Source organism: Trichomycterus rosablanca, chromosome 23, assembly GCF_030014385.1.
Source record: "Trichomycterus rosablanca isolate fTriRos1 chromosome 23, fTriRos1.hap1, whole genome shotgun sequence".
Taxonomy (NCBI): domain Eukaryota; kingdom Metazoa; phylum Chordata; class Actinopteri; order Siluriformes; family Trichomycteridae; genus Trichomycterus; species Trichomycterus rosablanca.
The window spans coordinates 17,290,577-17,315,819 of record NC_086010.1 but is presented as its reverse complement, the minus strand read 5'-3'; the positions used below and the strand labels follow the sequence as shown (position 1 = coordinate 17,315,819).

The 25,243-nt window shown below is 37.7% G+C and overlaps 3 protein-coding genes across 3 annotated transcripts; 1 reads left to right on the top strand and 2 right to left on the bottom strand.

The window, feature by feature from the left end:
- Nucleotides 1-858: 858 nt before the first annotated feature.
- Nucleotides 859-4,044, top strand: pdx1 (pancreatic and duodenal homeobox 1). Its single transcript, XM_062985230.1, has 2 exons — nt 859-1,246; nt 3,530-4,044. Exons 1-2 carry the CDS (start codon nt 859-861, stop codon nt 4,042-4,044), a joined length of 903 nt encoding a protein of 300 aa, XP_062841300.1.
- Nucleotides 4,045-5,271: 1,227 nt separating this feature from the next.
- urad (ureidoimidazoline (2-oxo-4-hydroxy-4-carboxy-5-) decarboxylase) lies at nt 5,272-7,311 on the bottom strand. The gene is made up of 2 exons (XM_062985810.1): nt 7,092-7,311; nt 5,272-5,937 (listed from the first exon to the last, which is right to left on the bottom strand). The coding sequence occupies exons 1-2, from the start codon at nt 7,264-7,266 to the stop codon at nt 5,588-5,590; spliced, it is 525 nt and encodes a 174-aa protein (XP_062841880.1). The 5' UTR covers nt 7,267-7,311; the 3' UTR covers nt 5,272-5,587.
- A 3,937-nt stretch (nt 7,312-11,248) lies between these two features.
- Nucleotides 11,249-22,580, bottom strand: flt3 (fms related receptor tyrosine kinase 3). The gene is made up of 21 exons (XM_062985229.1): nt 22,505-22,580; nt 21,548-21,671; nt 20,677-20,813; nt 19,673-19,797; nt 19,429-19,570; nt 19,131-19,308; nt 18,952-19,049; nt 18,407-18,512; nt 17,774-17,959; nt 17,598-17,697; nt 17,368-17,500; nt 16,629-16,733; nt 15,450-15,560; nt 15,214-15,371; nt 14,984-15,092; nt 14,502-14,611; nt 13,353-13,475; nt 12,968-13,079; nt 12,245-12,344; nt 11,951-12,056; nt 11,249-11,818 (listed from the first exon to the last, which is right to left on the bottom strand). Exons 1-21 carry the CDS (start codon nt 22,578-22,580, stop codon nt 11,630-11,632), a joined length of 2,628 nt encoding a protein of 875 aa, XP_062841299.1. The 3' UTR covers nt 11,249-11,629.
- Between the last annotated feature and the right edge of the window lie 2,663 nt (nt 22,581-25,243).

Genomic DNA, 25,243 nt, shown 5'->3' with positions numbered 1-25,243 from the left:
CCAAAAAACATTAAAGCACCCCTTACACCAAGATAAATGAGTTTTAAAAAGTTAAATCCTTTTTGATGCCTGGTTCTGGCTTTATTAGAGATAAATGTTAATCACAAATTCATTTTTACTCCCTGGACCTGGTTTTTATGTGCCATTCTCAAATAAATTCTTATTCTAATAAAAACCTATTCTAGACCTGTTAATGTTTTGTGTATTATAATGTACAAAATGAATTGAGTTAGACATTCACATTTTTAAAACAGTAGTCGAACCATCAATGGTGTTACGTGTTTGTGTGTTTAGAATTCATCATGAGTTTTTTTTTTCCTTTTACAAACTCGGGATGTTTATGTACCATTGTACATCTGTTAGAATTGATTTCTCATTCTTATGAACGTTATCTTGATAAGCCAATTACCCTACAGGCATGAATTAAATGATCACAGTACTTCACGCACTACAGACACATTTTGCCATCACATAACAACTCCAGTTCTGAAACAACATGATATTAAAGGAGCTTAAGAAATTCGACTCCATCTCCACCGACTGCAGATGTGTGAGGCCCTTTCCTTCTCTCCATTCACCCCTGTATCAGGAGACAACTGCAGGTGTAGCCTTGATAAGTCATGGGCAAACAGAGATGTTTGTCAAAGCCATTGATCTGAACACGGCCGGTCCTGTTCAATTATTGGCGAGCCCTGAAGGAGACACGAATGAAAACTTGTTGTCGGCTTTTTGTGTAAACAGTGACACCAATGGCTAAGGTGAAGCAGGGTCACATGGTGTTGGTGACACACCTATTGAAGGGCCTAAAGCCGCACCAGCTGTAGGTAGAGCTCAGCAGTCCAAGACGCAGCTACAGACATGAATCGGGAAGAGCTTTACTACTCACCCAGCCACCTTTACAAGGACTCCTGCGCCTATCAGAGGCCACAGAATGAGGACTACAGCCCAAGCCCACCACCATGCCTCTATATGGCCAGACAGACTCAATCAGTCTACACGTCGCCTTCCTTGGCCGCCCAAGACCAGCACAACCACCTTACCGACATTACCTCCTTCATACCCAGCCGAGAAGACCTGGCAGTGCAGCAGCTGCACCACACACAAGCCCAGCAGGTCCCACTACAAGCTTTCACAGGTTACGGAGACTCTTTGGATCTGTGTGGGGATCGGAACAGATGCCATCTGCCTTTCCCTTGGATGAAATCAACAAAATCTCATGCACATGCCTGGAAGGGACAGTGGACAGGTAATGCATGTACTTTGGCCACAGAGTTTTGCCCATAAGTTTGGATTGTTAAGACGTTATATCTGTATTTAGTTTAAAATCTGTAAGACACTCCTGTAACCTAAAAATAATTCACTTGCATTACTGCTTATGGAATAAAATGATTTACTTTGGTTTTTCATCCTCTTAAAAATAAAGTAAGAGTTCTTAAGATCATTTTTTTCTAAAGAGGTTCTACTTGAAATATTTCTGTTTAGGGTTTAGGAATGTGATCAATTATATAATTTATTCAAATGTATAATTCATATCTGAGGTTTATTTCAGGGTAAATTCCAATTCAGAATGATTTATCAGCCCTCTAGCCTGTTGTCTTTTGTACATAGTACATATTGCATTTCATATTACAATATAATTTATTTTAAGACTTATTTTAAGGCTTTTTTATGTGGAAATTCTGTATGTAGTAACTCTAAACTAAAACCTCTTTTACAGTGGAAATAAAATAAGTTTAATAAATAAGACTATAGCTTTCCACGTAATGAAATCTTAGCTTGTAGCTAACACTCTTCTACTTAAATAGCCACTAAAGCCTCTTAAACTGGCTTTCTAAATGTGCTGTTAGATAATTTTTTGTTACTGGTTTCCACAAAAACTTTGGCCGACAATTTTAACTGTAGTGTTGGCCATAATTAAATGGTATTTGGAACTTACCATGTAGCATTTATGTTTAGTTCTGATTTTAACTTGCTAAACAAATTAATGTACTTGGTAGAGATTAAATTGCTTTGACATGAATATTTAACCAACATTGTTTACATTAATTAGATTGTTTTGCAATTTATTGTAAGATTATATGCACCTAATCCCTGCGCCTAAAATTCTTCCTGGTCATTAGCAGTTATAGGATACTGGACTATTGATCGGAAGGTTTTAAGCCCCACCACCACCAGGTTGCCACGGTTGGGGCCCTAAGCAAGGCCCTTTACCCTCAATTGCTTTTTTTATTTATAAAAGCAGCTGCTAAATGCCATAAAGGTAAATGTTATTCTTGTACTCGATCACAGAGGCGTTATATGTTTTTAATTCCAAAAATATTTAGGTTTTGGCTGGACAGATCACAAATCACAAATTTTGTTGTAGGACTTGTTTCATTGTTCATGTGTTTTAATTGTAGAATTATTTACAATCAAGTTAATTTTCATATTCAGGCCTTCAATGGTTCATTAGTTCAGGATACAGTGGGTTAGAATTTTGTTTTCCTCTTTTTTTGTTTACAAAAAATTCAATTGTTGTATTTTCTTTGATTTGTCTCAAGAATTTTATTAAAGTAACTTCACCCCAAAACTACTAATTAATTTGCTTAAAATATTAACATTCTTTTAAGCAGATACTTGTATATAGGACTAATGAGCAAACTTTTACACCAAGTTAGCATTAGCATAGTTTAAACAGCTGCATTTAATTTTACATCTTTGAAAGTCATTGTTAAGGTGTGTATGTAAATATTTGATTAGCATGTTACCACAAGTCCCACAATAAAATTATTAAGTGAGTTACAGTCATAAATGTTTTTCTTTTATAATTCTATAAATAATTCTATAATTTCTTTCATCATTTAGTCCCAGAAAAAAACAACTTGCATAAAGTATTAAAGTACTAAAAATGTAAAGAAAAACATGTTTATAACAAGCATAACCTTAACTGTACATTTGTGTTACAATTTGGCTTGGAAATATCATTTTAAGAAGTAACACAAATTGCAGAAGTATTCTACAACAAGACATCAATCCAGTACAGTTATTAGAGAGAGAACATCTGCACCACCTACATCTGTATCACCTTTTATTATGTTAATTTTAGTGTTTTCCTTTTTGTCAGTCTATTCCACACCAACCGCTTTGAGATTTTTGGTTCTAATGCATTAATCTTATTATTAAACTTTGCAATTATAAACACACACGCAAAGATCTCTGTCTCACTGTCTATAGGACTGAAGTTAAATATTACATATTTATGCAAATCTTAGTGCACAGTTTTTATTTCTTTCATGCATGTACCAACATTTTGTCACCTAGTTTGCAAGTTTCTTCCAATTAACAGTAATTGTGCATTAAATGTGCAGACGATTGTTTTCTGTAGATCACGTGTTCACTTATTTTCACTAAGAAAATAATAATAAAAACAAGAAAAATGTAAACAGGCACTTAATGCGCCACCACATTCTGTTTTTAATCTTTATTTTCTGTACATTTTTGTGCATTTATCAAGTAGCTATTTTGATATTAGGACTGTTTGTTCCTGCAGGTCATTACGCGCCGGAGCCCGAGGAAAACAAGCGCACGCGCACCGCCTACACGCGCGCGCAGCTGCTCGAGCTGGAGAAGGAGTTCCTCTTTAATAAATACATCTCGCGCCCGCGGCGGGTCGAGCTCGCGCTCACGCTCAGCCTGACCGAGCGCCACATCAAGATCTGGTTCCAGAACCGGCGCATGAAGTGGAAGAAAGAGGAGGATAAGAGGAGAGCCCGGGGTTCGGATCCTGAACAGGACTCCTCGGTTACCTCAGGAGATCACCGGGACGAGGGGTGTGAAACAGCACGGGGGACTCATCCTGCATCCGCTTCACCCCTCCACCATCACCCCTCACCCGCTTCACCCCTCCAACAGAACTTAGCACCGACTCCACCGCTGGAGCATCACTTAGCACCGGCTTCACCCCTCCATCATCATCATCATCATCATCATCATCATCCTCACCCTGCACCCGTCACCCCGCTGCACCATCACCCGGCACTTTTAGATTCACGAGACCCCGCATAAACACCCACGAGCTCAGGTGTGAAGGACTCGTTTTAGTGCCTGTGCATCCTCACATCCTCACGGGTATCAGTTACAGCCCAAAGTTTACATTTATACTTAAAATAAGCATAAATTTCATTTCAGCCTTGTAATTCCAAGTTTCTGCAACTGTTTAATAATGCAAAATATTTTACATGTAGGTTAAATTAAATTAAAGTCTGCCATGGTATGCATATGCATATTCAGTAAAAAGAGTAGTAGAAAACATGTAAACATGTGGTACATCACCACATTCCCTACAGAGCTGGACTGAACACTTTCTGAATGTACTGATGACTGAATAGTGGATATACTGTCATAAAAAATCAGCAAGGTTGTAGAAGAAAGTTTGACAAGGAATGTGGGGCATTTTTTTATTATACTTTTTATCCTATTTAATTATTTAAGTGTGATTAACCATCAAACTTTAATTGCCATATGTAGAAATCTAAATTCAAGTTTCAGTGAAAATCTAGGTAATAAAATGTCTATTTATTTAACCGTTTATAATTTTATTGGATGGTGCACATAAAGCCAATTGAAATACTGTTTGTGTATTGGGGGGGGGGGGGGGGGGGGGTCACTGGTTCCTATGTCCCTGGTATTTCATGTAGTCCTTTGTAATACATTAATAATGTATTCAGTGACCGTTCACAGTGTTTTTTTTTAAAGAAACACTATTTCTCAATATTATTGATGAAGGTGATCCTTTTTTTAACACACATTTTAAATCCAGTTCTGGTGGGTTAACTCAGAGGTTCTCAGTCTTCTTTGGCCAGTAATGTTTTCCAAAATTATCCTCTTTATGCCACAAGGTTAAATTACATTACAGATCGTTTTACACCCCATTATATTAATATTTAATTTGTAATATTTAATGTTACTAAATTATAGCTTACTATATTTTATTTGTGGTATTTAATTTATTTTTATCTGCAGTACCAGTTTCAAATAACTCTTGTATCTTATTGTATACATGTACAGTATGTCAGAACATTTAACTCCAGTTTAACTGAATGAATGATTTTAATGCCATACTGGATTTTACATTGTTTGGCCACTCCGCTGGCTGTACAAACACCAGTACAAATATAATAGCTGCCTACTCTTTGGTCAGTGGAGGGCAGCTTGAGCTAAAAAATCTAGTTAATGCTTTTGGAGGACACTTTTTCCCCAGAGAAATGGTGACAAACGAAGGGCAAAGTGTAATCTCTGTGTTAGCACCTGATATGTGACTCTTTATTCATCATATAAACAGAAAAGGGATGCCAACAGATTTCATATCTATTATCGCCAGTCATTTTTTGTTTGTTTTCGCATGTTCCCCCAAATATTGTAATTAAATGCAATTGGGTAATTGGATATGACTAAATTGGGAGTAAATTGGGGGGAAAATCTGTGGAACATTAATGGCTGTAAACTGAACACTTTTTATTAAAATATTACTCAATCGTCACCACTGTACATTCTGTCCCACTTTACACGTATTCATATTTCATATGTGAGACGTGTGGTTGTTCATCACTCAGAGCTTGTTTGGGGAATCAGGCAGCACGACGCTGTGCAGCCGCAGGCTACAAATCTTCTTCACCTCTTCGATGGCGTGTGCCCTTTCTGTGTCACGCCCATTTCCGAGTCTGTCGACTAGCTGGCGCATTATGTCCCCTTTGTCGTTAATGCGTGCACATATGATGAACGGGAAGCCGAAACGCTCCTTGTACTCAGAGTTCAGACGGTGCATGTGCGATATTTCGGCAGGCCGCAGGTCGGTAAGGCCGGCAGCTCTTTGTTCCGCCTGAGATTCCAGTGTAAGGGTGCCACTGTGCAGATCCCTTCCTGCCAGATCGGGGTGACACCGCAGGATGCCCTCTTTCCCTGCCAGCGGGATTCAGAAGACACCAGGTCAATTGAGGAAATAGTAAAATCAAAGCAATCTATAGAAATTAGACTGAATCAACACAATGGACTAGATGGTGTTATTTCATGCCCCAAAACTGCTTTAATGTCTACTGTTAATTGTCATTAGTCCTGAATTAATGTGGCAAACTTATAGTGGCATGTGAGGGTGGCATTAAAGAGCCTTGCTGGGATGACATATATTCGTTGTTGTTTTAACCTCTAGTTCCAGTTTCAAATAACTTTTGTATCTCACCGTATAAACCCACATCAAAAATTCCAAATCCAATTTATCTAAGTGAATCATTTTAGTGCTACATTGGACTTTACATTGATTGACCACCAAGCTAGCCTACACACACACACACACACTCAAGCATTGGTGCACACATTCACCCAATCAGTAGCTTTGACAGTAAAGCTGTCCAACCTGTTTTTAATTAGTGTCAAGGAATTTCGGGGCGGCACAGTGGCTCAGTGGGTAGCACTGTTGCCTCACAGCAAGTAGGTCATGGGTTCAGTCCAAAGACATGCAAGTGAGGTGAATTAGTGATACAAAATTGTCCATGACTGTGTTCGACATGTCCTAAATGTAGCCAAGGTGTGTAAAACATGACGTTAAATTCCTAATAAATAAATGAATACATAAAGGAATTTCTATGCTGCTTCATGATGTTGTGTTTGATATTAGGCCATTGGGTTAGTAAATTGTAAAAAGTTGCAAGGAAAATCACACATTATACAATATGTACACTAATATTTGTATAAAAATAATAATAGTTTTTAGGCATGAAATGGTAGTACAAATAATTGAGGTTATATCACTTGAAAACTGTACATGAGGAATGAGTGTTCACACAAGATATGGACTACAATGAGGGAAAACAAGTGTTTGACCATTTTTGATACTTTGATATTTTATTTTCAGTGTAAATATTCAAAGTATACATTCCATAATTTGCTCAAATTGATTGAACTCTTGATTGCACACTAATATTTGTAAAGGCATAAATGATTAATACATAACTAAAACTATAGAAATAATAATAGTTTTTAGGCATGAAATGGTAGCACAAATAATTGGGGTTACAGCAGAGTAACTGTAGTGCATAATGCAGTAAGTAATACTGTACCTGTTTCAGGTAAACTGTCTATAAACTCTGATATATGATTCTGTATGTCCATTATATCAGTGAATGGACTGTGTGTCCAAATCGCAGCTGGGATCAGGGGGCATTTCTCCACCACGTTACCAAATATCTCCACAAACTGCTCATACGAGAGAGCGTTTACAGCCCTGATATCCATGATATCCTCAAATCTCTGGGTTCAAGTCTGGAGAGAAACTAAAATTGCGACTTACTAAAGGAAATACCTGTTTCCCATGTACGCATGCGCAAACTGTTACACAACTGCCACACTTTACACCGCTGATACTCGGAATGTAAACAATGCAGCGGTGAGTTCAGTGAAGTTTGCATCAATAAAGAAATTTTCTTTGAAATATGTACATGAATACACCAGTTTATAAGGCACAATATCTTAATTAAGCATTTTATAAAGCAACCCCGCTCTATACACTGAAGAAAAAACAAGTATTATATGATAAATATACTGCCATGATCTTGTTGTTTTCCCATGAAAAAATTTACTGTGGAATTTCATAGTAAAACTGAATTATTTTACAGTTCTACTATACATTGATGGTAATTTGGCCACTTCATGGTTCTTCTGTGAAATTTCATTACAATCTAGTTGACATTTTCACTGTAAAGTTTCACAGTTTAACCATGAATTATTTCACAGTTGTACTATAAACAATTTCATAGTAAAACTGTAAACCAGATTGATTATTTTACTATGACATTTAACAGTTCCACTGTAAACTTGTAAACTTCACAGTTTACTTTGACTGTAATTCCTGTATTTTGACATTAATTATACAATACAATACAATACAGTGTATAGATCTCACAACCCGGAATTGTATCTTTGGCTCTTTGCCATTTATTAAGCAAAGGTATGATTTCAAACACAGTCACAAAAACTATTATGTAATGTGGGTTACACTTTATAATATACAACTTGTTTTAGAGCAATATGACGAATACTTTAAAAGCTATTGAAGTTGTTAATAAAAGTCTGTTTTTATTATGTAATAAAGAGTGACAGTGTCAGTATAAGAGTTGTAGTATATAATGTGGAAGCACCCCAGCCCAAATGTGCTCTGAGAGCACCCCAGCCCGAATGTGCCCTGAGAGCACCCCAGCCCAAATGTGCCCTGAGAGCACCCCAGCCCAAATGTGCCCTGAGAGCACCCCAGCCCGAATGTGCTCTGGGAGCACCCCAGCCCGAATGTGCCCTGAGAGCACCCCAGCCCGAATGTGCTCTGGGAGCACCCCAACCCCAATGTGCCCTGGGAGCACCCCAGCCCGAATGTGCTCTGGGAGCACCCCAACCCGAATGTGCCCTGGGAGCACCACAGCCCGAATGTGCCCTGAGAGCACCCCAGCCCAAAAGTGCCCTGAGAGCACCACAGCCCGAATGTGCCCTGAGAGCACCCAAGCCCCAGTCTAAAATTGCCCCAATGTTCAGTTCTTGACTACAGTCTTATTTAATATTATTTTTAATAATATATAATAGTCTAATTATATTTAATAATAGAGTTGAGGATGCTATAGTTCCAAGGGGGGCAGCTCCACATTAATTCATGTTGCTCTGGAATAGGAAGTTCCTATAACAACTCATGGTTAGGAGTCCAAATGTTTTGGGCTATATAGTGTGTCTAGTGTATATAGTGTAGTTGCCTGCTCTGATACACAATGTGTGTGTCTACCAGTCAAAAAATCTGGACACACCTGATTATTTAAAACTGTAGTCAAGTCTTAAGAAAGCATTTTTGTGGAACACCATTTTAGCTAATAGCATAAATCTAAAGCTGCTTAATTATTTAAATGTAGCAACATAAAGCATCAGCTTGTAACCAGTTTCCAGAAGGTTGATCCTGTTAAAATTTCACATCTAGATCTGACAGCATCTGCTGTCCCTGTTCCACCAGGTTAATGGCCTCTGTAACACAGTTCAGACTTTAAACCCTCTCTGTTTGTTCTTGGGCATTTACCACGCACACACACACACACACACACACACACACACACACACACACACACACACACACACACACACACACACACACACACACACACACACACACACACAGCTTTTAGTGAAAGAGCGTGAGTATTAGTTACATCATTTACAGTAATATAATGTTTCTAAATTTTCTGACCAATATTTAACATTTTATGAAAATAAACAAAAAGTGCAACGGTTAACTTATCAATTCCTTTAGTCAGTAATTGTACATCTACAAAGTACATAAGGAAATGTTTAATGAGTGTACCAACAAAATACAGTCTACATTGAAGGAAAACGAGTATTTGAGTACACATATCATAATTTGTGCAAACTGCACTTGGTTTCATTTAGTTACAGTAAATATGTTTAATCCTCAGAGGGGCAAATGATCAAACAGCATTTATCTGGGAATAACACAAAGTCATAGCAAACATCTTAAAATCCTTCTCTATGCAGTTGTTTTTAATAATTTGCAAAATTCCTAACAGTTTTATAGAAAACAAGATTTCCCAACATGCTTTCAGACCAGCGATAAGAAAAAAGAAAAAGTCACTTTAAAAAATTGAAAGACAACCTGAAAGCAGCTGGAACAACAGTTAAACCAATATCAGTTTACAATGAATTAGATCTTTTATAGCTGATATATGTTATTAAATATCTAATCAGCATCCAGTTGCTGAATTCATTTATACAGTTGTGTTTCTTTCAGCCTGTATTTAGGAAAAATGTATGTATTTCAAAAAATGATAAGAATAAACATGGGGTAGTATTTTTGTTTTAGCATCTCTAGTGATATAATAATCTAAAAATTACAATCTACAGTTTGTTTTCTTTCTTGAACTTCTCATCATCTACAGTGACTGTTAAAGTTAAAATGCATTAGCTTGACTGGAAGCTTGCTAACTTTTATTTGCATGTAAGAACTTTTTTTAATTTTGTAAAAGCTTCTACTGAATTTGTTCGCTTTACTCGGACACAATAACACTGTTATTACAGCAGATATTGTTTTATATTTAAATGATTAGTATCTTAGGAGGGTTAGCCTTTAGCATAGAGGACAGGGACAGGGACCATACAGTTCAGTGCTTGTGGCTGTGTGAATCAGAACAGTGTCGCCACCTGCTGTTCAAAATGTCTGGTTTCCTCCCACAGTCCAAAGACATGCAAGTGAGGTAAATTGGAGACACTAAATTGTCCATGACTGTGTTTGATATAACCTTGTGAACTAATTAACCTTGTGTAATGAGTAACTACTGTTTCATGAATGTAACCAAAGTGTGAAACATGACATTAAAATCCTAATAAACAAACAGACTAGTATTTTAGCACTGCACTCTCAACTGTTTCTGTCTATTACACGGTCAGCTCATATAAAACCACCCGGTTTCTTGTATTCATCTTCACTCTTCAGTTTTGGCACGGTGGCTCGGTGGGTAGCATTGTCTCCTCACAGCAAGAAGGTCCTGGGTTCAATCCCCAGGTGGGGCGGTCCGGGTCCTTTCTGTGTGAAGTTTGCAAGTTCTTCCTGTGTCGGCGTGGGTTTCCTGCGGGTGCTCCGGTTACCTTATCAGTATTGGTATCGGATCGACACCACTACTGTCTGCGACAATCATATTCGAGATTTTGACGCCCAAATGCACACACTTGGCTATTACTATACTTTCAGTGTTCAATGATGATGTTTGCATTTGTTCCCAGCTCTGTGTTTTAGGTGTTTTAGTCTTGTAAATTACTTCATACTACATATAATACAGTAGACAGTATTTATACAGTCAGAAATTGGGTATTAGAAAAAGCATTGTTTATTATTTCATTGATTAATGGTGAATGTACACATTTAACTTATTATTCAAGTGTTAGTTACAGAAAACCCATTCATATAATGACAAATAACGACAACATATAATAAGTGCAGTACAAATGAACCCTGATTATTAAAACCTTTTTCTTCAGTTCTAAATATATTCATATAAAACACAACAACAAACAGCTTAACATTTTAGTAAATACTGGTACAATCACAAAATCGTCTTTTGGTTTAAGGTGATTTAAGAGAGTAAAATATGAGCTTATTGCATAATATTTTATTAATATTACAATATTACATAATATTTTACAAATGATAAAACAGTTAAGTTTGTAATACTGTAAATATTCCAGCCCTAGGGAGACAGTTCAACAAAAATCAAGTATACAAAATTCCTCTTATGCCCTAAATGCAGTCAGTCAGTCACCAGTTCAGGGGTGGCAGGTGGGTGGCGTTCGGGTCATGAGGTGCTAGAAAATGGGTTTGTCTGATGCCTGCACCCAAACCATCACCCTGTTCAGATTGAGACATTTTGTGCATATTTATAGATGCAAAGCCAGTTTGAGTCAACAAGTCTGTGTGCCAGAACTGGCTGTGGTCTGAGGCTGCTCAATAGAAATAGCAGAAGAAAAAAACCCCAGAATAAAACCACAAAGATCAGACACCAAAATATCTTGGTTGATTGAGTGGTGTGTATAAAGAGGATGACGGTGTATAATGGACTTTTCACTGAACCGTTTCCTCACTTTGGGTCTGTGTTGTTTCAGAGTTGCTGGATGAATCTGGCAGTGACGTCTGATCTTTTTCTGCTGCTTCTGCTGCATCTTCTTGTCCTGTTTCAGCCATTTGTGAAATCACTGAAGCATTCTTGTAAATGGAGTCACCATTTTGTTGTACTGCAACATTACAGTAGAGCTAAAGAAACAATCAACAATGTTAAGGTTAATTAAAACATATAAATATAACTTATACATATAACTCAAATCACAAGGTCTAAGTTATTTAAAACTGGTTGCTAAAAAAGAAGGTGCTCGAACTCTAAATTACCTGTTGTTCAACATCAGTCAGCTGGTACTCCATGAAGGATACAAGCTTCGAAAAACAGGGTCTGTCTTTTGGCTCCAGAGCCCAACAGCGGCACATCACCTGGTACCTGATAAAGAGAGTAACAAAGATAGGGTATGAAACCGTCTTAAAATGTACAAAGGATTTGAGGCTCTGAGAATTGGTCTTGCCACAGGCCAAAATCTACCCACGATGCAGCAAGGTTAAGTGTTTCTTCCGGATGTATTCGGACTAAGTTATTTGTGACAAAATAAAAGTGAAGACAGGCAGACTTACACTGACTCAGGGGCGTAGTAGGGCTGCTCCATCTTAAACCCTCTCTCAATCATGGCATAGAAGGTGTTATCCACTTTCATGCCAGGATATGGGGTTACACCTGATTAAACAAGAGAGAGAGAGCAGGCGGAGTATTTGAGGACATTATACATCAAGGTATGGCAATACAACATATTGTAAAAGTGCTCATCATGGTTTAGAAACTAATTCCAAAGCATGGAAGGTTGACCTGTTAGTCACAGTACACATTTCCACTGTGCATCAGTCAATTTCAGCAAAGATTTTTAGGCACTACTGTTTTTCTTTCTTTGAGGACTTAAATTGTCATACACTGGTGGATTGAGCAGCTGGCACATTTGTGACATCTGGTTCTCAGTCTGTCTCTGTCCATTCCCTATCCCCTCTCTCTTTACTTTGGGCTGCAGATTTGCAGCATTATGTGTTTATTGTTGCTCAGTGTGCATGATTGTTGACATGATCATACAGCAGGTAGTGTGGGTGGCATACAGCACCAGAGTTTTAGAGACCTGGGTTTGTACCTCACTGTCTGTTCGGAGTTTGCAAGCATCTCTTGTGTTTGCATAATTTTCCTCTGATATCTATAGTTCCCTTCTACCTCTCTAAACATGCTGAAGGTGGATTGGCTGCTCTAAATTGTCTCTGGATACGTGTAAAAAAACATGCAGGCTTCTTAAATTTTTGAATGTTAATGCACAGGTTTACCCAAAGAAAAGATTTCCCAGAGCAGGATGCCGTAGGCCCAGACGTCACTCTTCATGGTGTACATTCCTTTAAAAATACTCTCCGGAGCCATCCATTTCACTGGTAAACGTGCCTACGTCAATTTAAAAATAGAGTATAATGAATATTGTCTTTAGGCAGCGGAAGCATATTGGTTAATATTATGTACCAATGGCCTGATGGTTGGGTCTTAACACATTAATTATTGATGGTTTCCATTCAGGTCTTTATTGTGTTTTGCCGAATTATTAAATTATACATGTTCTTTATTGTCAAACAGAATAAAGACAGATCATGTTAATACAATTACACACCAATTACAACAAAACGTTTATTCTATCCCTGTAGAATAAATAAATGTACTCACATTTCCTCTCACCACATAGTTGGAGTCATTTTCAATATCTCGAGCCAAACCAAAGTCGCCGATTTTGATCAGCCTGCCCTGTGTTACCAAGACATTTCTGGCTGCCAGGTCACGATGGATGCACTATAAAACAGATTACATTGTACAGTATATTTCTGTAGAGGAAATTAGTAGGTATTGTACTTGGATCATTTGGATGAACATGTTATGCAGAAATGTACCATCACATTTATTTATTGACCTGTTTAGTCCTGTTTTAATCCCAACAGGGAATATCGTACTATTTTAACTCCTTAAACATGCATTAAAAAGTAAATTCTTTATTGTTGGCTGATGTGTTGGACTAAATAGTACTTGGGGGCTTTAAAATCAATCTACTTTCTCTAAATCATGTTTGACAAAATAGTTCAACATGTTTAAGATGTTGTATGATGTAAATACAGTGACTCTGGAATCAGTGTAACTGAAATCTTAATAATACTTATTGCTTTGTCTTAGTATAAGCAACTGTGGCTGATATCTGTAATATAATCCTGTACAAATTCTTCTATTAAAACGCAGCAACCAAAATACAAGCAGCAGTTCAGCTGAAAGACTGGGGCTGTACCTCCAACTTGTGTCCGCACACAGACTCTAAACTATGGAATATCACACTGTTCTAAAGAGCCACACTTAATACTAACAAATTCAGAAAGGATTGTAAGTCTTTTGCTTTTGGATTTTTTAAGTGATATAGTTATAATGCATTTAATATAATGACTTATTTAAAGTTTGATTAATTATGATTTTATAAAGATCTTACAGTAAAAATGTGTTTACTGTGCAAAACTTACTGCAGAACTAATAATAAACAGCGCAGGGTTTCCTGGAACTAAATGCAAAATAGACTGTTGCTGTTAACACTACAGAATGACGTGACATGGTGTTACAGTGAGAATAAAATCACCAATCTAAAAAAACATATAAGTACTGACCAGTGGGCAAGTGGTTTTTCTGTGTGTTTTTTGTGGCTGTTTTAAAACCTCAGATTTGTTTCTGGACTTTCTATGGTAATATTTAAGGGTTCAAGATTTATATTAATAATGATGTATTATTATCAAATTGGTATTGGTAGAATAACATTAATAAGTGTTAATGTATGAGTCTCACATTTTTGGAGGAAAGGAAGTCCATGCCCTTAGCAACTTGGTAGGAGAAGCTCAGGAGGTCATCATAGGTAATAGTCTGCAGGTCCTCCTCTTCCTTATCTTCCAATATTTCTACAAGAGTAAATAAAAGAACATACATATACTGTAGATCAGAGTCATCATGGAAAGCATCTAAATTACAAATCTACAGATCCTTCACGGCAGCTAAAGTCGTTTCTGTGCTCATATAAATAGGACAAGTTTGACTGCACTTATTAAGTACAGCAAAAGGTATAAAACACACTTCAAAATCAGCACATAATGGTCCATGATCACATGGACAAAGCAGGACCAAGGCTTTTTTTCATCACTGAGTTTTAAAGACATGGATCTATGATAATGTATTTTCAGAAAACACTTAATAAAGCTGTTTACCCCAACCAAAATAGCACAGCTGCCCTCAGAAGAGACGTTTATGTTAATGTCTGTATGTGGCGAGCGTACCTTCAGTAACGTCTGAAGTCGTGAAGCTGAGAAGTGCCTCCTGTTCCTTATTTGCTAGAAACATAGGCACATACGAGTGGTCATCAGACTGAAAAAGCTTGCTGTAGAAACACATCAAGAAGAGATCATGATCTTTATCACAGTGACTACCTGTATCACCAAAACAAACATTTACATTTCCTCAAGTGAACACTTTTCTTTGAAAGGTCAGTGAAAAAGCTCAGTTTCAACCTGGAGTTTCTCTTCCTCTGACAGTTCTGGTACAGGCTGCTGAATCGATCCTTGTTGAAGGCGTCTGTTAAGGACTTGTAGAAATGCTCCCGGTTGCTCTTTAGGTAGTTTAGTAGGTCTCCATAATGGCAGAATTGAAAGATCAGATAAACGGGACCTGTTGATTAGATTACCTGGTTAGAATCACTGCTTTTATAACAGGTTGCTGTGATGATGGGTAGTCTGTGTGGCGTACCTGTGCCGGTGCAAGCTCCCAGCAGGTTCACGATGTTGATATTGTGTCCAATATGAGTGAGCATCTTCAGTTCTGACATCAAGGCTTCTTTCTCTACTGCTTGGTGCTTTTCTACACAAACCCACCAACCAACACTTCTGTTATTATACTCAGTTTTACCCAAATTTATAGTTTGTTGTGGTTATGCCAGTTTGAAATTGCTTAAACTGTTCGACATTTAAACTGTGAAATGAAACCACTGTTCTGTTCTGGTCTAATGAAAGGATTTGAAACCTTGGTGTTGTACTGTACATGACCTACCGTTACATATGTTATTTTTCAGGAAGGTTCAGATATGAGGTGCAACCAAACAGCTTAGAAAATTGATATAAATAATAATTTCCTCTTGGACTTTTCATGTGTTTTCTGTACATAGAGCTACATTGTACAGTCATTAACTACACCGACTTTGCATGTACATTCATTGATCATTATATCAGGCTTACCTGCCATTCAGTAGTAGGTATATAATGTAGTAGGTAGTCAAGTAGTGACTAAATTACTTATTTATCAGTCCCTTTACCTCATCCATTATTTAAAAGAAGCCAAAATGTGACTTGGCCCGACCAATTGTGAGATCGGAGAACAAACAATTACCACTTACTATGCAAAGCTGGCTTTCGCTCTAATGTTGGTTTTGTGGTGGGTGAGGTAGTAAAATTGTGGTCAAGCACAAACAGATGATAAGGATTTAAAAAGCTTTTTTAGCCCAGTACAACAACCTCATGTGGGGCCAATGACAATAACTCACTAATAACTTACTAATCATGCACAATCACTAATAATATGAATAATAAGAGAAACATAATAACAATATATGTTCTAAAAATAAAATCCACAGATATGTGGGTGACTACTTTATTAGGGGACTGTGACAATCACATTAATGAGCACAAAGTTTCATAGTTGTAACACTTCTGTAAAAGTACAATTTACTTGAGTAAAATTTGAAACAGCAAAATATAATAATATTCTACATCCCACCTGCTACACAACTAGAAATATGCTAAATTACTATGCCAGCTATTGCTGTAGTGCATAACATAGCCTGAGTTACTCTCGGTATTGCTTTTTTAAATTCTACAAACCTTAAACTCTTTATTCGGACCTACAGAGCAAATAAAAAGCTGTAAAACTCACCTTTAAGCATTTTCACAGCAACTTGCAGAGACACTCCAGGTTTGGTAATCCCGTACGCTGTGGCCTGCACTACCTTGCCAAAAGCCCCAGCGCCTAGTTCTTGTCCTAAGGGGAAACAAATCACAATGGCATTGGCACAGTATCAATGGTGTGCTAATTTATACTATTTCTCTGTATAGACTAATTACTACCATGCATTTATAAATGTTTGCATTGAATAAAGAAGACTGTGTGTGTGTGTGTGTGTGTGTGTGTGTACGCTACAATTTTGGTTGAATTGCTTTGTGTGCATGTGCTATCAAAGCTTTTAATTATATGGTCTCTATTTCATTTCTTTATATGTTTTTGCCTTAGTTACAGCAGTAAGGAGGCCATTCCCCAGCTGACATTCTCTTCATTAGACATGGTTAGGTGTGTCAGATGAGCGCCTGACTGACCAATGGCACCACTGAGGGTGGCAAAGGTCTTGTTTGAACAACTAGAGTCCTCCCTAATACAACTGCAACACATTATGTGGAGTTTGTCCAGAAATGGGACACTGTAGTGCTTTATTATGCTTTACAATCATTGTAGCTACTAATTAAGGAATGTGGTGTTGAGACTTGCCACTGAGCGGTAGCTTTTGGCTGGAGATAATTGGTTATAACAGACGAAAGTACTATAGGCCTTCATTTCACTTAAGAACTGCAGGTTGGTGAAGGAATATATTTGGTATAAATAACAAAAAATAAATGTTTACCCATTTCCAAATTCTCACGAGGAAACTCCCATTTCTGTTCGTATTTAAAATCCCTGAAGTCAATATAAGTGTAGTCATTGTCAGAGGGTCCCAACATCTGAATCATCTGCAGCTGTCTTTCATAACCTGGTTTCTGTTAGGATTATATTGTTAAAAAATTATACATATACAAGATTTGAAGAATTCTTAACTGTCCACATATGTCAGTGAGCGTGAGAGAGCAGGTTTACCTTCTTGCGGGCGATAATAACCAGGGCAAAGCTGACCAGCACAAAGGCAAGGCCAAGGACACAGCACGCCACCACCAGGACCATGGAGTACGCTGAGGCAGAAACACACCGTGACTATGTCAATCTAATTAAGCTTAACTATAGAGGTGTGTTCACGTATAGAGCCAGACTTACATATTTTGATGTGGATTTGCTCGCTGCAGAAGTTGCCAGCGTCGTTTTGGACGCAGCATTTCACAAAGTGGTCGTGAAGATCTCCTAAAGGCCGAGAGACGATCACGTTCCTCTGGCAGAAACGTTCAGGATCCAGGAAATGTTGGAAATCCTGATTTGTTTCTTGCCACATCGCGCTGTCCTTTAAGCTTTTCAGTGATAAGGGGATACAGTAATAATTATACAGTAATTCCACAAATGCAGTTTAATGATGCATTTTAATATCTATTCAGTGTATCTGTAGAGAACGTGCTGAATCTGTTTGACACTGTGATTCACTTTTAATTTGTGAAATAATTAGTTAATCACAGCTAACATCCATGCTTATTACATATGGACATTGTTTACACTGCACACATGGGTAAATTCCTGACTATATTTTAAATGTCATTGTGTAACTATACTATGTTTAATGCATTAATTACACATAATATTCAGTATGGTAGGTTGTTACAATAATTAAACCACAATAGAGGACCAAAATCTTCCTGTCTTTGCCTGACCACACTGATTTTTGTGCTGAAAACAGCATGAAGCGTTATGTAGGCAAACTAGGTTTCTGTAAAGCATCTTATTATATTAAAGCAGCAACTCACTTAGCATCTGATGGACCGGTCATCCAGGAGATGTTCAGAGGAAAGGTGCTGCTGGTCATACAGGTGATGTGGGTCATGTTTTGGACCTGCTCGAATTTAGGAATATCTGCAAAGTGACGTATTTGTTAGAGAAATATTCAGGCATCTTCACAGAATCTTACATTCTCACTTTTGTAATATATAACGGTTTCAAAGTTTCTAGGCCTGTTAGAAGTGCACTGTAAGGTCTTATGGTGCCATCGGCCAATCAGTATTTCTACCATGAAGAGCCTTATGCCTGTGTATCTGCATGAATTACATTCCATCTTTTAAAGACATACAGAAGGTGGATTGGTTGCCATGATGTGATTAATTAAGTATGTTTATGTGTGAGTGGAAGTGTGTCCTGCAAAATTGGAAGCATGTAATTTATAGAATTGAACTCAATAATTAGAAGTGGTGTCCACATACTTTTAAACATATGGCATATTTAAGTCTATGTAATCGATGCAGATCCTACCATCCTGGATTTGTACTAATGATGTCCATTGTCTAGAACATCTTACCTGTCACACAGAGGGACATATTCCTCGTGGTGGTGGTAGCACCAGTCCTGAGTTGGATCTGATATTGACCCGGCTCTGGTTTACACAGCTCAAAGGTGCTGAGGAGTAAAAACAAATACATCAGATCATGTACAACTCACTCCTAAACTGTTTGGAAGGATTAAATATATACAACATACCTGTTACCCCAGTGGTACTGAGTTTCAACGCACTGCACTTTAGTGCCATTCGACGTAATCCAGTGACACTGTGCTTTGGGGTGAGAGAGAACCTGAGCTTTAAAGCAGAAATCAGCTTTTTCATTGTAAAGGATTCTGACATCACTGTCCAGCTTTAGCACTTCTATCAGGTCCTGTTCTGTGAACAGAAAAATCAGCACCTCAGTCCACCAGTGGTCTGGTTACACATGATAGCTGAATATCTAAGCATTATGTGCATCTACAGCCAAGAAGCCCTTTTAGGTTTCTTTTGACTTACCCAGAACCTGAACCTGTGTAGTCTTTTTCTCTTTACCATCCTCGCTCATGCAATAGTATTGCCCGCTATGTTTCAGACTGACAGATTCGACGTTATAAAACTGCATCCTTGTGCCAAAATAAGGCATAGTTATCCCAGCAAGCTGAAGATGAGCCCAACAAAAACAGAAGCAACAATATCAGTAACGTGAACTCATAGTTTTATCACGTCTAGCTATTATTACATTCCAGAGCGTTTACTGTACCTTTGTGTTGTTGAAGTACCACATTAGTTGAGAACGGGTATCTTGTTTACATCGAAGCAAGAGGGAGTGACCGGAAGTCAGATGAATTTGTGAGGCCTCTTTGTCCTGCATGGACTTTCCAAGTTCTAACAGAGTAGTTTTCATTAAAATTACTTTATGTGTTTATATTATCTGTATTACTTCATCTTTACTTCATATAAAGCCAGAACATTGTAAATATGGACAGAATTTATTGCAGAATTTCTTATTTAAATGCTGCTGCTACATGTGAAGGAAAATTAAATGAGTTTGTGAATATCTGCCATAGCATCAGTATAAACAATGACTCCTTGTGTTAAATAGCTCTAGTCTCCAAAGCAATTAATAGAATAGATAGAAGATAGAACGCCATTATTTGTCATAAATACATACAGTATACAGACATACAGTACAATGAAATTCTTTCTTGTGTATCCCAGCTTGTTTTGGGAGCTGGAGTCGGAGCACAGGGTCAGCCATCGTACGGCGCCCCTGAAACAGAAAGGGTTAGGGGCCTTGCTCAAGGGTCCAACAGTGGCTGCACAGCAGAGCTATCAATCAGAAGATTGTGGGTTTGAATCTTGGCTCTGCCATGCAGCCATTGTTGGGTCCTTGGGCAAGGCCCTTAACCCTCTTGGCTCCAGGGGCTTAGTGCAATAGCTGACCCTTCACTCTGACCCCAGCCTCCAAACATGTGTATTTGCATATATGACAAATAAAGGCATTTCTATCTACTATAGGTTACATACAGACAATTTGTGTATAAAAAGTGTCTAGATTATTCCAGGACTATTTTATGTCTAGGACTATGAACGAGGTCTATTGAGAACCATTCACTTCTGTACTGTAAATGTGTCATCCATTAACAGGACCACCATTAAAGAGATGGGATTCGAACTCTTACTGTTGCTGAAGCACTATACTGAATCACAAGTATTTCAATGAGAACGTCCAAAAAGCTGGACAGCAGAAGACTTCATTCTTACCGTAATTATAAGACTGAGAACATTCCTCTCCCTCTGAGTTTTGGGCACAGCACTTTATGTTCGATTTAGTGTCAGTCTCACACTTGAGTTTGCTTCTTGTCTGGTTCTTCGTCCCTCTTTCATCCTCTGGACCTTCACTTTAGATTTACAGAACAGAGTGTAATTACACAAGCCAGAAATCTAGAAGATGAAGCAATACAGTTTTGAGATATTATTGAATTTAGGAACAACTTGGGTTGATCCAATCCATTTTAGTTTGTCCACCATCAATAAATCTATTTAGGAAGGTGAGGGTTGGCTTGTGCGTCCTCTGTGACCTGTAAATCCAGCCACTTTAAACATGACGCTCTATACACGTGACTGTACAGATGTGTGATATTGGCTGTTTTTGGATTTTGATTGTTCAGCTGACCTTGAGGAGTAAATAAATATGGACTTGACATTGATTTAACGCACAAAGGACGAATTTAGACCAAACTATTGTAAATTATAAGACAGTGTAGTGTTAAAAAAGTAATGAATCCATTAATCAATAAATACATTTACATTTTCAGCATTTAGCAGACGCTTTTATCCAAAGCGACTTACACAGTGAGCTGAACACAATGAGCAATTGAGGGTTAAGGGCCTTGCTCAGGGACCCAACAGTGGCAACTTGGTGGTGGCGAGGCTTGAACCGGCAACCTTTTGTTTACTAGTCCAGTACCTTAACCACTGAGCTATCACTGGCATATAAAATATTACACTTGAAATTAGGGATGTTACAATACCAGTAAGAATTCAAATCAAGGATGCACAATTATAGTACATGTGTGGAGCTGGTCGTCATCTGTATCAGCAGATATACACGTGTATGCAGTGGAAAACTCACCTTATACGGCTGTTATCATTGTACCACAGAATTGTTGGTCTAGGGTTTCCCTCAGAAACACATTTAAAACAAACAACGCCGTCTGGCTCTCTAAAGACCGTGAACTGTGGTGCTGATGGCCTCTCTGAAATCATCAAAAAAATTATCAGACCTAAAATGCTTTAAGTGGAGACATTTGCAATACATGTTCTATAAACTAAGGGTGAGGAATATTATAATTTATATGCCTAAATTATTCATCTAGTTGTTTATTTGGGATATTTTTATACTCTTAACAGTAGAGAGTAGATTTGGATTAGTCTAAAAAGTAATCATGAGAGGGTTCCAGACAGTGACCCCTGTGTAAAGACTAAAATAATTAGAAGTATTTTAATTATGGGACAGTGGTAGCCTAGTGGCTAGAGCTTTGGGCTTGTGGGTTTGAATTTCGGCCATGCAGCCACTGTTGGGTCCTCGGGCAAGCCCCTTAACCCTCTTGGCTCCAGGGGTGCAGTATAAGAGCTGACCCTTCACTTTGACCCCAGCCTCCAAACACGTGTATCTGCATATACGACAATTTGAGAACCGTTTACTTCTGTACTGTAAATGTGTCATCCATTAACAGAACCATCATTAAGCAGATGTTAGTTAAGTGATGGTCTGTTTTTAGCGCAGCAGCACTTTGATAATGTGTAACGTTGATAAGTGTGTCGGTCCATGCAGGGTTGTGATATTTCACACTTCAGTGTCACTACTGGGCTGAGAATAGTCTATCTGCTAAATCAATTAATCTGACAGCTTTGTGAACTTGTGAACCCTTAACCTTCCTATCAATGGTTCAGTAACTCACTCACGAAGACGCCACTGTCTTAAAAGCACATCTACAGTATATGGCAGGTGTAACTAGCCTGGTGCATTTTAAACAATGATATGTGTCTTATTGGTCCTGTCTGAGGTGAATGTTTACTCTGGACTTACTTGGTGGTGAGCGAGCATGAACTGAGATGTTGATGGAGTCGTAGTTGCCGCAGACTGCAGTGTAAACCACGTCCATGTCCGTTTCGAACATTTGGGAATGAACCAAACTGTCTGTTTCTCTGAGGAAAAAAACAAAACAGTAGCAGATACAGACTGAAGCAGTTCCCAAATTCTGCAGAGAAGAATATGCACTTGGCATCCAATGGTGGAGTGCTTTATGAAAAAGAGCTTCCAGTATGTAAGTATTATCTATGTAAAAAATGACAGAGGAATGAATAATAAAGGGTGCAGAATGTACTAAGCCTTGTGAGTTGACTCAGAGTGTTAATGCCGGGAAATAACCTAAGTGAGCTGGACTGCTTTACACTGCACACTATTAGTGTAGCCTCAGCGCAGGCAATGCAGAAAATTGTCTTGGGTTCTGAGCATTTATGGCCCCTTAGTGCTGATTACCTGATGTCAGAGCCTTTATAAAACCTCAGTTGGGGAATGTTCAACACCAATTTAGAATAGCATCAATGGCATTTCAAATTATGTTATTCATTAATATTATTTTGCAAAGTTTCGTTTATAAATATACAGAATAATAATTAGTGTTCTTGAATTAGTGTAGACTTCACCTTTCTCTCCAGAAGCATGGTGTAGAACCGTTTGAACTGCTTTCTAAAGAAATCTGAACTGTGTGTCCAGTGAAAACCTCCAGTAAACACGTCCGAACACCTTGCAGGTGAGCTTCATCCAGTCTACACGTCACATTCTGTAACAAGATCTGTACAGGTCAGTAGCAGGGAGCATCTTTCTCCTTGATTAAAGAATACCTCTTTTATATAAGTTCTTTTTTTAAATGTACACATTCAATTATTGTTTTTGTGTAATAATTATTAAAAATTATTATTTTATTAATATTATTTTATATGCATTTCAGTGTATCCATGTAGATTTCTATAAGACGATGCATTTCTAAATGTCAGCGAGAACTGAGGGGGTATTTTACTGTAGTTTTAAGAGTGCTGTGCGGAGTTGCACACTTCTGCATTTGCAAGCTACACCTTCAGTTCTGCTTTTATTTTTGCTCAGCTCCGGCTTAATTTACTTAATTTTAATTTTAAAATGCATCTTATTTCAAAATAAACAAATTTCCATTTTTAGATGAAGTTTACTGCTTCATCTTCTTCTTTGTTTTGCTTTTGTCTTTTACTTTTTGTTTCTTTTATACAATTATTCAGATAAAACATGCACGGCCTTGGTAAAAGCAAAATTAAAAAGATCACGATTTATAACAATTTTTCTTTTTGACAAATCTGTTCTAAATCTGCCAGATATGTTACTATTTACTATTACTTTCAGATAAGATCTAGAGATCCAGGAGATCATGGAAAACCTTTTTTATCTTTTCTTTTTTTTAAATAAAATATAATATAAATGTAAATAAAATATAAAATTGATTAGTCTCTTGCTTTGGATGGTTGTCGGGCATACTTAACTCATTTTTTAGATAAACCCCAACAACATAGAAACGTCTACTTTAACCTATAGACCTACGTCTACTACACTATTGTAACATTAACTGGAAAAAAGGTGAATGTTTATATATACAATTACTGAAAAATATTAGATTTGTACAGTTTTTTCAATGTCGCAGGGTGGATGATACAAATCCTCATCGTGTACGTTTCCCCGGTGCAGTGTGGTACTGTATACAAGTGGAATGTAGTGCAGCAGAAGAAACACTGCTGCAAAACAAAAAACACAAAAAATAAAGTAAAGATAAAGAAAAACATCCAATTTAAGACAAGAAAACTAATGCTGTGTTTCCTAGAACCTGGAACACCATTGAAATTACTACTGTCACTGATAAGAATAGAAATGATAATAATTGTCATATATTATCTTGAAGTTGATTAATAGATGTAAAATTAGGGATACAAGTCTAATCTGATTAGAAGAAGTTTAGTGTTTACGGTACTCACCCACACACACGCTTGTGTTTAATGTTAACTCCATCATCTGAGCACATAACAGCATTAACAGGCAGAAGTTCGGCCACGAAATGGGATGTAAAGAGGCGAGAGGTGCAAAAACTCTAAGTGACACATGACGTCCACCAACATGACAACCTCTCTCTTTCTCTCTCTCTCTCTCTCTCTCTTTTATTCTCCCTCCACTCTTTTCTGTTTCGGCCTCTTTCGCCCTCTCTGTCTCTCTCACTTTCTGTCTGTCTTTGTGGTTTTCTTTAAAGGCTCTACAATAGCCTCTACACTGCAGTGTACAGCTTCAGTTGGAGATATTTAACCCCTCTGAGCTTAAATGTATAATTCTGATGTGCATAGAATCTGCACAAGGTCTGAGCAAACACAGAAAGAATGTTTATTGATACATACAAACAAATCAATGTCATTTTGAGTGTAAATAAAAAACATCTAGTTCTCTTGACAAATGTCCATATGCACTGTTGTTTAACCAGAGTACTTGGTGGAACATTTTTTGTTCAGCTATAAACAATAGTTTATATAGCGTAACATAATGTAAATAACAGTTTATATAGTTAAACATATAATGTAAACAACAGTTCATATTTGGGGGACAGTGGTAGCCTAGTGCGTAGAGCTTTGGGCTATGAACCAGAAGATTGGTGGTTCAAATCCAGGCTCTGCTATGCAGCCACTGTTGGGCCCTTGAGCAAGGCCCTTAACCCTGTCTGCTCCAGGGGCGCCGTACAATCGCTGACCCTGCGCTCTG

What these genes read in the sequence shown, in the direction of transcription:
- pdx1 (XM_062985230.1), top strand. Translation starts at nt 859, where the DNA reads ATGAATCGGGAAGAGCTTTACTACTCACCCAGCCACCTTTACAAGGAC. An exon ending in CTGGAAGGGACAGTGGACAG is followed by an intron (nt 1,247 to 3,529) that starts GTAATGCATGTA and finishes TTGTTCCTGCAG; the next exon opens with GTCATTACGCGCCGGAGCCC.
- urad (XM_062985810.1), bottom strand. Translation starts at nt 7,266, where the DNA reads ATGGATATCAGGGCTGTAAACGCTCTCTCGTATGAGCAGTTTGTGGAG. An exon ending in AGACAGTTTACCTGAAACAG is followed by an intron (nt 5,938 to 7,091) that starts GTACAGTATTAC and finishes TCCCGCTGGCAG; the next exon opens with GGAAAGAGGGCATCCTGCGG.
- flt3 (XM_062985229.1), bottom strand. Translation starts at nt 22,580, where the DNA reads ATGGACGTGGTTTACACTGCAGTCTGCGGCAACTACGACTCCATCAAC. An exon ending in GGGAGCTTGCACCGGCACAG is followed by an intron (nt 15,372 to 15,449) that starts GTACGCCACACA and finishes TCTAATCAACAG; the next exon opens with GTCCCGTTTATCTGATCTTT. An exon ending in ACTTCCTTTCCTCCAAAAAT is followed by an intron (nt 13,476 to 14,501) that starts GTGAGACTCATA and finishes TCTGTTTTATAG; the next exon opens with TGCATCCATCGTGACCTGGC.